The sequence below is a fragment of the Mus musculus genome, chromosome 4, assembly GCF_000001635.26.
Source record: "Mus musculus strain C57BL/6J chromosome 4, GRCm38.p6 C57BL/6J".
In the NCBI taxonomy this organism is placed as follows: domain Eukaryota; kingdom Metazoa; phylum Chordata; class Mammalia; order Rodentia; family Muridae; genus Mus; species Mus musculus.
This window is the reverse complement of record NC_000070.6, coordinates 144,197,459-144,213,261: the sequence shown is the minus strand read 5'-3', so window position 1 is coordinate 144,213,261 and position 15,803 is coordinate 144,197,459. Positions and strand designations below refer to the sequence as shown.

Genomic DNA, 15,803 nt, shown 5'->3' with positions numbered 1-15,803 from the left:
TAAGGCATAACCACTTGTCTTCAGTAAATCAATTCATGACTATGGGTCTGGTCTTTGATTCTTCCTGTGTACAGATCTGGTCCAATTTACCTACACTATTTAAATCTGAAAATGAGCAGGTGAATGGAGACACAATGATGGAGACTCAATTATTGAACCAGCAGCTGACTTTAACTGGGAGGGTGTGGCTACAAAGGGAGGATTCAGCTAAAAGGTATATAATGATTCATAGCAGGGAGAGAAAATATAGATTAGGTCTCTTGGAGCCTGGAGTCACAGCTTTCCCTTGCCTGAATATGGTGATCTGTCGCCATTGTCCAGATCAGGTAAGTACCTCAGCTCCACCAGAATACCTCATCTCATGTAACCTAGTCTAGCCTTGTCCTCACTTGAAATTTTGTTTATATACTGTATTACATGCTGGTTTTTTGTTTGTTTGTTTGTTTGGTTGGTTTTTTGTTTTTGTTTGTTTGTTTGTTTTGTTTTTGTTTTGTTTTGTTTTGCTTTTTGAGATCAGTTATTTCTAGGCAAGATTGCTTGACCTCAATCCTAGATATTCTGTCTTTTTGGCTAATATCCATTTTTGGTTAGTACATACCATGCATGTCATTTTGAGAGTAAGTTACCTAACTCAGGATGATATTTCCTAGTTCCACCATTTGCCAGCAAAATTCATGGTGTCCTATTTTTTAACAGTGCAATAGTATTCCATTGTGTAAATGAATCACATTTTCTGTATCCATTCTTTGGTTGAGGGCTATGTGGGTTGTTTCCAGCTTCTGGTTATTACAAATTAGGCAGTTCTGAACATAGTAGAGCATGCATCCTTGAAGTATGGTGGGATGTCTTTTCAGTTTATGCCCCAGAGTGGTATAGCTAGCTTGTCAGGTAGAAATGTTTCCAATTTTCTGAGGAACCACCAGATTGAATACCTGAGTGGCTGCACCAGTTTGCAATCCTCCTACCAGCAATGGAGGAGTGTTCCTTTCTCCACACCCTCACCAGCATGTGCAGTCACCAGAGTTTTTGATCATAGCCATTTTGATTGTTGTAAGGTGGAATCTGAAGGTCATTTTGAATTGCATTTAACTGATGACCAAGGACTTTGAATATTTAAGTGATTTTTGACCATTCAAGGTTTTACTATGGTTGAATTAGGAGAAGGATTGAAGAAGCTGAAGGGGAGGATGACCCAATATGAACACCACCAGCCTCACCTTTCTTTGACAACTGGGAGCTCCCAGAGACTGAGCTACCCAACCAGGCAGCATATATAGGCTTGTCCAAAGCCAGGCACATGTATAGCAGAGGATTGCCTGGTCCAGCTTCTGTGGGAGAAGGTGAGACTAATCCTAGAGAGACTTGAAGCTCCTTGGGAATGGGACTACCCTCTTGGAGACAAGGAAGATGAGGAATTTGATAAGGAACTGTGGGAGGGGGCAATAATTTGAATATAATTAAAAAGAAAAGATTGGCAGGCCTTAAACTTACAGAGATTCTTCTACCTAGACCACCTGAGGGCTGCTGCTGAATCAGAATATCCAAGTGTGTTCTCAATTACTTCCAATTATTAAATGGGTCATTGTCATTTCTGTGGGATATTTTGTTTTATATAGATTTGGTTTTGTCTTTTGAACAATCTCACTAAGAATGTCAGGGTGATCTTGAAATCAAAGCACTTTTGCCTGGAATGTCAGATATGAGTTACACAAGTCCCTTCACTACTGATCTTTATGTCACTTTAAGCCTGGCATTCTTTGGTGTGCTTTTAATCTCAGTAATAGGAATGGAGAGGGAGGCTGTGAGTGTCAAAACAGCTAGGTATTATATTAGTCTCTAAAACCAAAACAAGGGGTTCGAGAGATAGTTCAGTGGTTAAGAACATTAAGTATTCATCCAGATGTACTGTGTTCAATTCCCATTAACTACATGGTGGCTCCCAACTATCTGTAACAGGATCAAATGCCCTCTTTGTAGCTGTCTGAAGACAGGAAGAGTATATTCCTATTCATTAAAGAAATAAAGCAATACATAATTTAAAAAATAAGGCAAACCAAGCAAATGGTATTTGCTTCTCACTGATACATAGTCTCTAATTTTATGGAACTCAGGGTGTTCTCAAACTTGCAAGAAGAAACCTGCATATATATATATATATATATATATATATATATATATATATATATCTCCATGTTTGTGCATACACATATATACAAATATGTTTGGGTATATATTGTGTATGTATATGTACATGTATATACATATACATGTGTGTGTATGTGTGTGTATTTAATAGATATTATATCCCAATCATAGCCTTTGTCACTCCTATCCTCTCATACCCTCACTTTACTGCAACAGGAAGGCAGAAAGTAAATGGTATCTATGTTTGATACCAGCCAAATTTATAAAGCAAGTTTCAAAACACCCATGGATAAGAACAAGTCTGAAAGAAGTAAAACAAAACAAAACAAAACAACAACAAAAATCGAACAAACAAAAAACAAGGTTTTTCCATGTGCTGATTGATACATGGTTTATTCTTTTCAAGGAAGCCAGGATGTCTTCAAATTTTCAGAAATAATCCTGCCTATTTTTATTTAGTGTTCTAATGAAAAATCTGAATATCACCTGAAAATAAAATTTCCACTTCTTTTTCTTACATTTTTGGTCTTTAATTAGTTTTTGCAGGTCTCAGAAAACCTGTTATGGTGCTGTAGAAGGTACAAATTATGGCATTGAGGTTGTGAACCTCCTGCCTTCAGCATGTGGATTTTAAACTCTACTTCATCGTTTATTCTTCCTGGATTCTTTCTAAAGAGTTACATACTGTGCCAATGACTACTGAAGGTTTAATTATATTAGTGTAGTATTTCCTACTCTCTTTAGCTCTGTAGCTTGCAGTACTCAAGCTTGGAGCCTCCCCAACACTTTCCTCAAAAGGCCATCATGAGTAATAATCAAAGATTAATGTCAATAATTAGTGACAGGAATTTCAAAGACATGTTCTATGCAGTGTAGCTGAATAGAGATTGTGGAAGTTTGGAAACTGTTTTCCTTTGCTTTCTTCGAAGAACTAGAAATGTAAGCATAGTCTATTTATCATCAAACAACTGCCTGAGCCTTCAGAGTTCCTGGTGATCCCTTCCCAGTGGGATGTATTCATCCAAACTGTGGCTAAACTTGGATGTGGCCTTTGGGAACTAGGATACATGGGAGAATTTTCATATCACCAGAGAGAATTGTGGCTTTAAAACCAGCAAAGGGCAGACCAAGCAGTTCTGGTTTAGATATATTATGGTGGCATCTGCTGAGCAGTGGTGGAACACACATATAATCTTAGCAATTTGGAGGCCTAGGTAGGCAAGTCTCACTGAGGTCTAGGACAGTGTGGTCTATAAAGCAAATTGCAAGACTGCTTAGAATACAGGTAGTGCTATAAAGACCATGTCTCTAAAAACAAAGAAAGAAAATCGAGGGTGATCAAATTGGTAAACTGAGTTCTCTATCCTAATCGGTAGTAATCTAGCCCTCACACTTCCCTGTGTGGGCAGAAGGGCTCCCTAAATTTCTTGTCATTAATGGTGTATTTTTTACCTGCTTCCCTAGGATGACTCTTTAGAAGAAGTCACAGAGGAATCCTATTCTCCACCCACCCTCCAGAACCTGGCAATTCAGAGTCTACTGAGGGATGAGGCCTTGGCCATTTCTGCTCTCACGGACCTGCCCCAGAGTCTGTTCCCAATAATTTTTGAGGAGGCCTTCACTGATGGACATATAGGGATCTTGAAGGCCATGATACCTGCGTGGCCCTTCCCATACCTTTCTTTAGGGAAGCAGATAAATAATTGCAACCTGGAGACTTTGAAGGCTATGCTTGAGGGACTAGATATACTGCTTGCACAAAAGGTTCAAACCAGGTAGGCAAAAGCAACTGGGATTGGAGGAAGGTTCTCTGAGTGCTGAGAAGAAGCAACTAGTGACAGAATATTTAACCAACCATGGATCAGAGACTTCTGATATTCAATTTTCTCTTGTCCCACATTCAAGATTGTTCTTCACTGGGTATAGAAGCTTATAGGGGTCTAGGGGTTTAAGCTCAGTCTCAGCTCTCTGGGCAAATAATGGCTAATGCAGAAGACAGAAGAAGAGTAGACATAGCCAGTGAGAAATGGGTCTTTCCTGCATCCCTCAAAGGTACAAGAGCTTGTGATTAAGGAGCCTGGAATCAAGGGAAGAAAGGCAGGGCTAAAGATGCCCTCTTGCAAAGAATGTTATGGATTTACTGAGAATGTGACACTTGGGGTTTAATTCTAGGCAAAGGAAAAGGCAAAGTTTTGGAAGAAAGAGCTGATGTATGAGATGTGAAGAGAATCAGAATGTAAGATGTTTCTTCTTTTATCTTCTGATAATTATACTCTTTTCTCTCACAGTAGGTGCAAACTCAGAGTAATTAATTGGAGAGAACATGACTTGAAGTTATGGGCTGGATCCCATGAAGGTGAAGGCTTACCAGAGTTCACGACAGAGAAGCAGCCAATTGAGAACAGTCCTGGGTGTGAGGTGAAGAAAGAATTGAAGGTGACGACTGAAGTTCTTCTCATGAAGGGAAGACTTGATGAATCTACCACATACTTGCTGCAGTGGGCCCAGCAGAGAAAAGATTCTATTCATCTATGCTGTAGAAAGCTAGTAATTCAAGGCTTAACCAAAGCCTCGGTGATAGAAATCTTCAAAACTGTACACGCAGACTGTATACAGGAGCTTATCCTAAGATGTATCTGCATAGAAGAGTTGGCTTTTCTTAATCCCTACCTGAAACTGATGAAAAGTCTTTTCACACTCACACTAGATCACATCATAGTTACCTCCAGTTTTGGTGATTCTGAAAAGCTTGATGAGGAGATAATATTCAGCTTGATTTCTCAACTTCCCACACTACACTGTCTCCAGAAACTCTATGTAAATCATGTCCCTTTTATAAAAGGCAACCTGAAAGAATACCTCAGGTAAGGAAGGACTGAGAGGGTCCAGTAAGACCAGATAAAACACATTACTTTCCTTTTGCTTTTTTCTTCTTTTGTTTTATTAAGTTAGGGAGTCCTTGACAATCTGGCCACAATAAACCTAGCACTGTTATATACATAACATATCTGAGCAAATGAGCTGTGTGCTAAGATATGTATGATGAGGCATAAGCATGAATCTTATTGCTCATGTGTGAAAGGTTTTCAGTTCAGAAACAGGTTGAACAGATGAGCTATATGCAACACTGGGTTTCAAGATGAAGACAGGATCATGGCCTTTGGAGGAATAAAACTTCTGAGAACTCTTAACAACAGCCCTAGTAGGTGTTAAATTTTGTTTGAGGTAGGTAGTTCTTCCTACATGCACCATGCTGGCCTGATATATCCATTGCTGTGTTTTCCAGCCATGCCCTGAATCATGCCTATAGTGATAACTACAGACCTCAGACTAGAATACTGTGAGTTGTGAGAGCAGATAACACAAGGCCATATCCTAGAATTGACCTCAAAGTGTAGCCAGAATGAGTTTGGGAGAAGTGTCATCTGCTTAGCTGTCAATTATATCAACCCTTTTCAACAACATTTGTCAAAAAGCAATCATTTCTTCTCTCCCCAGGTGCCTGAAAAAGCCCTTGGAGACACTTTGCATCAGTAACTGTGACCTCTCACAGTCAGACTTGGATTACCTGCCCTATTGCCTGAATATTTGTGAACTCAAACATCTGCATCTTAGTGATATATGTCTACGTGATTTACTCCTTGAGCCTCTTGGGTTTCTCCTTGAGAGAGTTGGAGATACCCTGAAAATCCTGGAATTGGAGTCATGTTGTATAGTGGACTTTCAGTTCAGTGCCTTGCTGCCTGCCCTAAGCCAATTATCTCACCTCAGAGAGGTCAGTTTCTATGATAATAATGTCTCTCTGCCTTTCTTGAAACAACTTCTACACCACACAGCCCTGCTGAGTCAGCTGATCTATGAGTGTTACCCTGCCCCTCTGGAGTGCTATGATGACAGTGGTGTAATACTAACACACAGATTAGAAAGTTTTTGTCCTGAGCTCCTGGATATACTCAGAGCCAAAAGACAGCTCCATAGTGTCTGCTTTGAAACAACCCAATGCTCTAAATGTGGTGGGTTATACATTTATGATAAGGAGACCCAATGTTGCCATTTTGTGGGAGTAATATTAGCTTAATTGTGAAACCGAGAAATCGAAACTTAGGATTTCATCAGTCTCCAATACTAAGTGAATGTCCACTGCTAAATGGAGCATGAAAATGTCAATCACCTAAAAGTGTGAGATACACAGGAAAGTCAATACCTTCCTCTGAGCTGGTGAATGGATGTTGCATCTGCAGCAAGTATCAAGCACTTGTAGTTTGAGTGTGTTACAATAGAGGCACCATTTGATGAGACTGGCCCAATCTGTTTACTGCGTACAATAAATGCATTGACTTTCTGAGTTGCATGTATGTCCCTATCAGACCACAGAGCCTAATCTTTCCCAACATTTCTGTACCTGTGTCTGGTTTCTTCATTCTTCATCACCATAATTAGGTCAATGTTAGATTTGTGCATTTCATTTCATCCCAGGAACAGGTCTCATTAATGGGACACAAAGATCATGGATTCCCATACAGCTCAATGTTTGCAAAAGAAATTTATGTGTAGTAGATTTAGATCACAGCAAATGAATTATATATGGAGAAATATGGGATGAGGGGATAGGTTTAATCTGCAAGCAAGAAAATGAGAGCACCCTCCAAGACTAGTCTGTGTGGGTGAGAGTGTGGACTACAGAAGCTAACAGCTTCTGGGACAGGCAGAAGCCACACAACTTCTCAGGCAGACCCTGTTTCAGGCTCCAGACATCCGGGCACATTCCTTTCCAGAGGAGAGGTGTTTGCCCTGCACTGGGGTGGGGGGAAGCTTTGCCAGAGCACCTGGGGGAGCCAACTTGGTTCCTGGATCCCTCTGAGACTAGTCTTTGCAGGTGAGAGTGTGGGCTACAGAAGCTAACAGCTTCTGGGACAGGCAGAAGCAAAACAGCTTCTGAGGCAGACCCCATTTCTGGCTCTAGACATCTGGACACCTTCCCTGCCAGAAGAGAGGTATTTGCCCAGCCTGGGAGGGGGTGTTGCCAGAGCACTTGGGGGAGCCAACTTGGTTCCTGGATCCCTCTGAGACTAGTCTGTGCAGGTGAGAGTATGGACTACAGAAGCTAATAGCTTCTGGGACAGGCCCTGTTTCGGGCCTTTATCTTCTGCCAGGAGGCAGGTCCAAACACAAGATATCTGTGTACCTTCCCTGCAAGAGGAGAGCTTGCCTGCAGAGAGTGCTCTGACCACTGAAACTCAGGAGAGAGCTAATCTCTCAGGTCTGCTGATAGACCTGATAGAAAATATCTTCAACAAAATTATAGAAGAAAACTTTCTAAACCTGAAGAAAGTGATGCCCATGAACATACAAGAAGCCTACAGAACTCCAAATAGACTGGACCAGAAAAGAAATTCCTAATGACACATAATAATCAGAATAATAAATGCACTAAATAAAGACAGAATATTAAAAGCAGTAAGGAAAAAAGGTCAAGTAAAATATAAAGGCAGGCCTATCAGAATTACGCCAGACGTTTCACCAAAGACTATGAAAGCCAGAAGATCCTGGACAGATGTTATACAGACACTAAGAGAACACAAATGCCAGCCCAAGCTACTATACCCAGCCAAACTTTCAATTACTATAGATGGAGAAACCAAAGTATTCCAGTATGAAAACAAATTCACACATTATCTTTCCACGAATCCAGCCCTTCAAAGGATAATAACAGAAAAAAACAAAAACAAAAACAAAAAAAAAAAACCAAGAACTGAAACCAAGCCCTAGAAAAAGCAAGAAAGTAATCCATCAAAAAACATAAAAGAAGACAGCCACAAGAACAGAATGACAACTCTAACAACCAAAATAATACAAAGCAAAAACACTTTCCCTTAATATCTCTTTATATCAATGGATTCAATTCCCCAATAAAAAGACATACACTAACAGACTGACTTTGCAAACAGGATCCAACATTTTGCTCTTTACAGGAAACACATCTCAGGGGAAAAGACAGACACTACCTAAGAATGAAAGGCTGCAAAACAATTTTGCAAGCAAATGGTCTGAAGAAACAAACTGGAATAGCCATTCTAATATCTAATAAGATTGACTTCAAAAACAAAGTCATCAAAAAAGACAAGGAGGGACACTTCATACTCATCAAATGTAAAATCTTCCAAGAGGAACTTTCAATTCTGAATATCTATGCTAAAAATGCAAGGGCAGCCACATTCATTAAAGAAACTTTAGTAAATCTTAAAGCACACATTGCACCTCCCACAATAATAGTGGGAGACTTCAACACACCACTTTCATCAATGGACAGATCATGGAAATAGAAACTAAACAGGGGAACAGTGAAACTAACAGAAGTTTAGAAAGAAATGGATTTAACAGCTATCTACAGAACATTTTATCCTAAAACAAAAGGATATATCTTCTTCTCAGCACCTCATGTTGCCTTCTCCAAAATTGACCATGTGATTGGTCACAAAACAGGCCTCAACAGATACAAAAATATTGAAACTGTCCCATGCATCCTATTAGATCACCATGGATGAAGGCTGATCTTCAATAACAACATAAATAATAGAAAGCCAACATTCACGGTGAAACTGAAGAACACTCTTCTCAATAATGACTTGGTCAAGGAAGGAATAAGGAAAGAAATTAAAGACTTTTTTGAAATTAATGAAACTGAAGCCACAACATACCCAAATTTATGGGACATAATAAGAGCATTTCTAAGAGGAAAACTCATGCCTCCAAAAATAAACTAGAGAGAGCACATACTAGCAGCTTGACAACACACTTAAAAGCTCTAGAACAAAAGGAAGCAAATTCACCCAAGAGGAGTAGATAGCAGGGAATAATAAAACTCAGGGGCAAAATCAACCAAGTGGACACAAGAAGAACTTTCAAAGACTCAACCAAACCAGGAGCTGGTTATTTGAGAAAATCAACAAAATAGATAAACCCTTAGCCAGACTCACTAGAGGGCACAGGGACAGCATCCAAATTAACAAAAGCAGAAATGAAAAGGGAGACATAACAACAGATCCTGGAGAAATCCAAAACACCATCAGATCCTTCTACAAAAGGCTATACTCAACAAAACTGGAAAACTTCGATGAAATGGACAAATTCCTAGACAGATACCAGGTACCAAAGTTAAATCAGGATCAGGTTAATGATCTAAACAGTCTTATATCCACTAAAGGAATAGAAGCAGTCATTAGTAGTCTCCCAACCAAAAAAAAATAAAAAAGCCCAGGAACCGATGGGTTTAGTGCAGAGTTCTATCAACCTTCAAACAATATCTTCAAAAACTATTCCACAAAATAGAAACAGAAGGTACTCTAACCAATTCTTTTCATGAAGCCACAATTACTCGGATACCTGAACGACAGAAAGACCCAACAAAGATAGAGACTTCAGACCAATTTCCCTTATGAATATTGATGCAAAAATACTCAATAAAATTACTGCTAATCGAATCCAAGAACACATCAAAACAATCATCCATCCTGACCAAGTAAATTTAATTCCAATGATTCAGGGATGGTTTAACATATGGAAATCCATCAATGTAATACACTATATAAACAAACTCAAAGACAAAAACCACATGATCATCTCCTTAGATGCAGAGAAAGCATTTGACAATATCCAACACCCATTCATGATAAAAGTATTGGAAAGATCAGGAATTCAAGGCCCATACTTAAACATGATAAAGCAATATACAGCAAACCAGTAGCCAACATCAAAGTAAATGGTGAGAAGCTGGAAGCAATCCCACTAAAATCAAGGACAAGACAAGGCTGCCCATTTTCTCCATACCTATTCAACATAGTACTTGAAGTCCTAGCCAGAGCAATTCGACAACAAAAGGAGATCAAGGGGATACAAATTGGAAAGGAAGAAGTCAAAATATTACTATTTGCACATGATTTGATATTATATATAAGTGCCCCTAAAATTTCCACCAGAGAACTCCTAAACCTGATAAACAACTTCAATGAAGTAGCTGGATATAAAATTATCACAAACAAATCAATGGGCTTTCTCTACATGAAGGATAAACAGGCTGAAAAAGAAATTAGAGAAACAACACCCTTTGAAATAGTCACACATAATATAAAATACCTTGGTGTGACTCTAACAAAGGAAGTGAAAGATCTATATGATAAGAGCTTCAAGTCTCTGAAGAAAGAAATTAAAGAAGATCTCAGAAGATGGAAAGATCTCCCATGCTCATGTATTGGCAGGATGAATATTGTCGCATCCCACTTGACCAGCAAGAAAGACACAACCACCAGGTTCTTCTTAAAGCAGTTTACTCAGGCAGCTTCTCTTTAAAAATCCCCAGCCTCCCTGGTTACAAGTGTTTTTCTCCACTCCAGCCACAACCTCCCCCCTACCAATCACCACAGGTCACATCACCTCACCAGGCAGGCTTGCTCAGCCAATCAGGGATTAAGGGCGGGCCATCCACCAAACATGGGCTTGTTTACTACCTGGAGCAGATTTCTGCCCGGCTGGCCAGGAAGTCCGTAATTGCTCCCCACACAATATAATAAAAATGGCTATCTTGCCAAAAGCTATCTACAGATTCAATGCAAAATTCCAAATTAATTCTCCAATGAATTAGAAAGAGCAATCTGCAAATTCATCTGGAATAACAAAAAAACCTAGGATAGCAAAAACTGTTTTCCAGGGTAAAAGAACCTCTTGTGGAATCACCATGCCTGACCTAAAGCTGTACTACAGAGTAATTGTGATTAAAAACTGCATGGTACTGTTGTAGCAACAGACAAGTAGATCAATGGGATAGAATTGAAGACCCATAAATGAACCCACACACCTATGGTCACTTGATCTTTGACAAGGGAGCTAAAACCATCCAGTAGAAAAAAGACAGCATTTTCAACAAATGGTGCTGACACAACTGGCAGTTATCATGTAGAAGAATGCAAATTGATCCATTACTATCTCCTTGTACTAAGGTCAAATCTAAGTGGATCAAGGAACTCCACATAAAACCAGAGACAGTGAAACTTATAGAGGACAAAGTGGGGAAAAGCCTCGACGATATGGGCACAGGGGACAAATTCCTGAATAGAACAGCAATGGTTTGTGCTGTAAGATTGAGAATCAACAAATGGGACCTCATAAAATTGCAAAGCTTCTGTAAGGCAAAAGACACCATCAATGAGACAAAAAGGCCACCAACAGACTGGGAAAGGATGTTTACCTATCCTAAATCAGATAGGGGACTAATATTCAATATATATAGAACTCAAGAAGGTGACTCAAGAAAATCAAATAACCCCATTAATAAATGGGGCTCAGAGCTAAACAAAGAATTCTCACCTGAGGAATACTGAATGGCTGAGAAGCACCTGAAAAAATGTTCACCACCTTCAAACATCAGGGAAATGCAAATCAAAAGAACCCTGAGATTCCACCTCACTCCAGTCAGAATGCTAAGGATCAAAAATTCAGGTGACAGCAGATACTGGAGAGGATGTGGGGAAAGATGAACACTCCTCCATTGTTGATGGGATTGCAAGCTTGTACAACCCCTCTGGAAATCAGTCTGGCAGTACCTCCGAAAATTGGACATAGTACTACAGGAGGATCCTGCAATACCTCTCCTGGGCATATATCCAGAAGTCATTCCAACTGGTAAAAAGGATATATGCTCCACTATGTTCATAGCAGCCTTATTTATAATAGCCAGAAGCTGGAAAGAACCCAGATGCCCCTCAAAACAGGAATGGATACAGAAAATATGGTACATTTACACAATGGAGTACTACTCAGCTGTTAAAAAGAATGAATTTATGAAATTCCTAGGCAAATGGATGGAACGGAAGGGCATCATCCTGAGTGAGGTAACCCAATCACAAAGAACTCACATGATATGTACTCACTGATAAGTGGATATTAGTCCAGAAACTTAGAACACCCAAGATACAATATACAATTTGCAAAACACATGAAAATCAAGAAGAACGAAGACCAAAGTGTGGACACTTTGCCCCTTCTTAGAATTGGGAACAAAACACCCATGGAAGGAGTTACAGAGACAAAGTTTGGAGCTGAAATGAAAGGATGGGCCATCTAGATACTGCCATACCCGGGGATACATCCCATAATCAGCCTCCAAACGCTGACACTTTTGCATACACTAGAAGAAAGGACGGTGATATAGCTGTCTCTTGTGAGACTATGTCGGGGCCTAGCAAACGCAGAAGTGGATGCTCACAGTCAGCTATTGGATGGATCACAGGGCCCCCAATGGAGGAGCTAGAGAAAGTACCCAAGGAGCTAAAGGGATCTGTAACCCTATAGGTGGAACAACAATATGAACTAACCAGTATTCCCCGGAGCTCATGTCTCTAGCTGGATATGTATCAGAAGATGGCCTAGTTGGCCATCATTGGAAAGAGAGGCCCATTGGTCTTGCAAACTATTCATGCCTCAGTACAGTTGAATGCCAGGGCCAAGAAGTATGAGTAGGAGGGTAGGGGAGTGGGAGTGGTATGGGGGCTTTTGGCACAGCATTGGAAAGGTAAATGAAGAAATTACCTAATTAAAAAAATAAAGAAAATGAGACCAAGTGAATACCAAGGCAGCCACACTTCAGGAACTATATCTCTGTATTTAACCTATGCTGGAAGACAATAATTGCAACATTTTAATACTCAGAGACCTGATATAAAAATGAGAAGTACATTATGTGACCTTAAGGTACTTACTTCTTATACTTCCAGAACCATTTATATGTTGGTTAAGAAGAACTTCACTTTGTAGGCAGAGAAATAGTCCTAATGCCATCTAGTTCCCTCTGACAGTTTCTCACATGGGACTTCCAACGTTCATGTGTAGTGCAGCTTCTTTAAGGTATTGAGTTAACTCACAGCAGGTTGCAGAGAAGTGGATGTTCTCTATGGAAATTATCACAGTCTACTACTCACTTCAGTTCTTTTCTGGGTTGACAGGCATATTTAAACATATCCAATTTGGAGAAAGTGACCCTTGAGCTTATAATTGTTTTTGAAAAATTCTTCCTACTCTGCTACATATTTAGAACCATTGCCTAGTATTAATGGACGTAAGCCATCCTCCTGTCTCAAACTTTTCCGTCACTAACATAGCAGATGACGGACAGAGCTCCCAACTTAGGTATTCTATATTTCAGAACAGATTTCACTGTTGTAACAAGATGTTTCTATAAGGTTCTGTGAAGATGTTTTCCAATGAAGTTTGGTTTGGATATCCCTACTATCAAAGATAAAGTAACACCAACTTGCCTTACACTCAGAATTAGGTGGGACAAAGGCAAATAGAACTCAGCCTGGTGGGTTAGATCTAAACTGTCTTCCTAGTAGGAAGGCTGAGGTAGGAGGATTCCTGAGAGTTGAAATCAATCTAAGCCTTAAAAATGGACTTTGTCTCAAAGATACATCTAAGACTACAAAACAAAGTAGCAACTAAGTAAGTAAAATAAACCAGTGTTGTGCAGAGATTTAATAATTGGGCTCTGGAAGTTCAAGCAATTCTCAGGTATTTGGTATTTCATAGAGGGAACATCATCCCTTTAGACAGTAAATGAAATATATGTATTATGTGGTAGGACTCAGGTATCCAATAAACTGGCAGTTTTAACTTTGCAGGTAGATCTGGGAGGGAGATTTGTGAGGGACAGGTGTCTCACTGCTTCAGAATCAGAGAAGACTCTGAGAGGAGAGAATATGAGACTCACTGCCTAGTCCTGGGTTTAGTTTCTTCCAATCAGCCCTCACTGCCTGTAGATCACCTTCCTCCACTGGGGTGCTCCATCAGATCTAGAATCATTAGAAAGGAGATGGGACAGAAGAGCATAAGTTCAGTCTTTTTAGAAGAACTGGATGAAGACATGGTTTTGATTGTAATTGCAGTGTTTTGTATTTTTTGTTGTTGTTGTTATTGCTGCTGTCATTTCAGAAAAGACCTCACTGAAATATCCCTGGCCAGAACTCACTGCTTAGATTAGGCTGACTCCCAACCCACTGAAATCTCCATGCTTCTTCCTGAACAATAACGGAACTAATGGCATGTGCTACCCCACCTAGAATGTAAGACAGTTTCAAATCCTTCTGATCAATTTTTATTCTTTTTTCTTGTCTTTTTTGACATAGGTCTTTATTTCTGTTCACCTTATACATAAACATCCATGTGTGTTTCATAATGGAAAATAACTTCCTTTTCTTTCCTGTATGTATAAAGTACTCTCAACCTAATTTTTACAGTATTTCACATTATTTCTGTAAAAATAAATCCTCTGCACCCATCTCTCTATGGAAAGTAGTAATATTTTACAAAAACCTCACTCATAGTATCTTAGGTTTTAACACAGTGCAATTTATATGAAAACTGAGAACCAGGCTCATTAAACCCTCACTGCTCTCCCTCTTTGTTCCAACTTAAAACCAAAACTTGCCTTCTGATTGGTTGCTTGTGTCCAAAACAAATGTTGTCTGGGACTATTTTCATTATCTTCATTGTTGGAGTTCCCTTTGTGAAAGCTAAAGAATTCACACAAGCATGAAATTCTGGAGGCCCATTCAGTGTATTATTTCCCACAGCAGAGTCTTATTTATTTAGTCATGTACTAGTAAATTGAGTGAGGTGCTATATATGTAGTTTGTTCTGGGGTTAGATTTTTGTGTTTTTGTTTTTGACTAATTTTTGATACATGATCTTGATATGCAGATTAATTTGAAACTCCTACTTTCTCAAATCCTCTGCCTCAGTGATGTGACCATTGCCAGCCTGACAACAGCAAACATGGTCCTGGCAGACCTGGTCCTTATTCCCCATCCTTGTGCCTTCCTAAAAACCATTATATTTCAGTTATAAAAGTAGACCCCAACGTCCCTTCCTTTATTTGGATATTTCCTCTTCTTGAGAGTCACTACCAAGACTAAGCTTTCAAGTCTAGCAATGAAAAGTCTCTTTTGACTTATGTAATTACCCACTCCAATTAAAATTAAATACCTTATGCTCACATGGGGTTTACCTTTAACCTCTATAACATGCCTTTGACCTATAGGCTAGGTATTCTCTTTCTATCCAGAGGTAGTCCTTTGATCCTGCCATGTCCCCAAACACGAATACCACTTTACCCTCTCCCTTGTTCTCTTCCTCTCTGCTTTGTCTTCTATCTCCTGTCATTGTCTTTTATCCCTTCGCCTTTGTCCCTCTGAAGCACATAGATCTCTTTTGTGCTGAGAACTTGGTCTGATGGTGTTTTGGGCTGACTCTGAGTATACCTACATTATTGTTCATTCCTAACTCCAGCCAGAAACATCTTTCATTCTCTATGGGCATCCTTCCAGAAAACTCAGTTTTAAATTGTGTAAGGCTATTCATAGACTCTCATGAAGAAAATCTTGGTACATTTTCTTTAAAAAAAGAAAATTGCCTCTCATGGATATGCACATATTTAATCTCAGCTCACCAGGGACTCTACAGAGAACAATAATCCCCATAACAAGCAAGTGAGGCAGAGCTCCATGGAATTAGGTACAGGTCCAGTGGCTAGCCTGGATGTTAAAGAGATGAACTAAAGTGAGTAAGGAGATTGAGATACGTTCCATAGAGAAATCTTAGCAGCCTGCTGT

General features: G+C 39.5%; 1 protein-coding gene across 1 annotated transcript; it reads left to right on the top strand.

The window, feature by feature from the left end:
- The first annotated feature begins 244 nt into the window (after positions 1-244).
- Positions 245-6,500, top strand: Pramel29 (PRAME like 29). The gene is made up of 4 exons (NM_001177542.1): positions 245-326; positions 3,610-3,920; positions 4,434-5,009; positions 5,644-6,500. Exons 1-4 carry the CDS (start codon positions 297-299, stop codon positions 6,221-6,223), a joined length of 1,497 nt encoding a protein of 498 aa, NP_001171013.1. The 5' UTR covers positions 245-296; the 3' UTR covers positions 6,224-6,500.
- The last annotated feature ends 9,303 nt before the right edge of the window (positions 6,501-15,803 follow it).

Bases quoted from the DNA above. Each gene is read 5' to 3' on its own strand.
- Pramel29 (NM_001177542.1), top strand. From the start codon at position 297: ATGGTGATCTGTCGCCATTGTCCAGATCAG. The intron at 327-3,609 runs GTAAGTACCTCA...CTGCTTCCCTAG, and splicing joins GTCGCCATTGTCCAGATCAG to GATGACTCTTTAGAAGAAGT. The intron at 5,010-5,643 runs GTAAGGAAGGAC...TTCTCTCCCCAG, and splicing joins AACCTGAAAGAATACCTCAG to GTGCCTGAAAAAGCCCTTGG.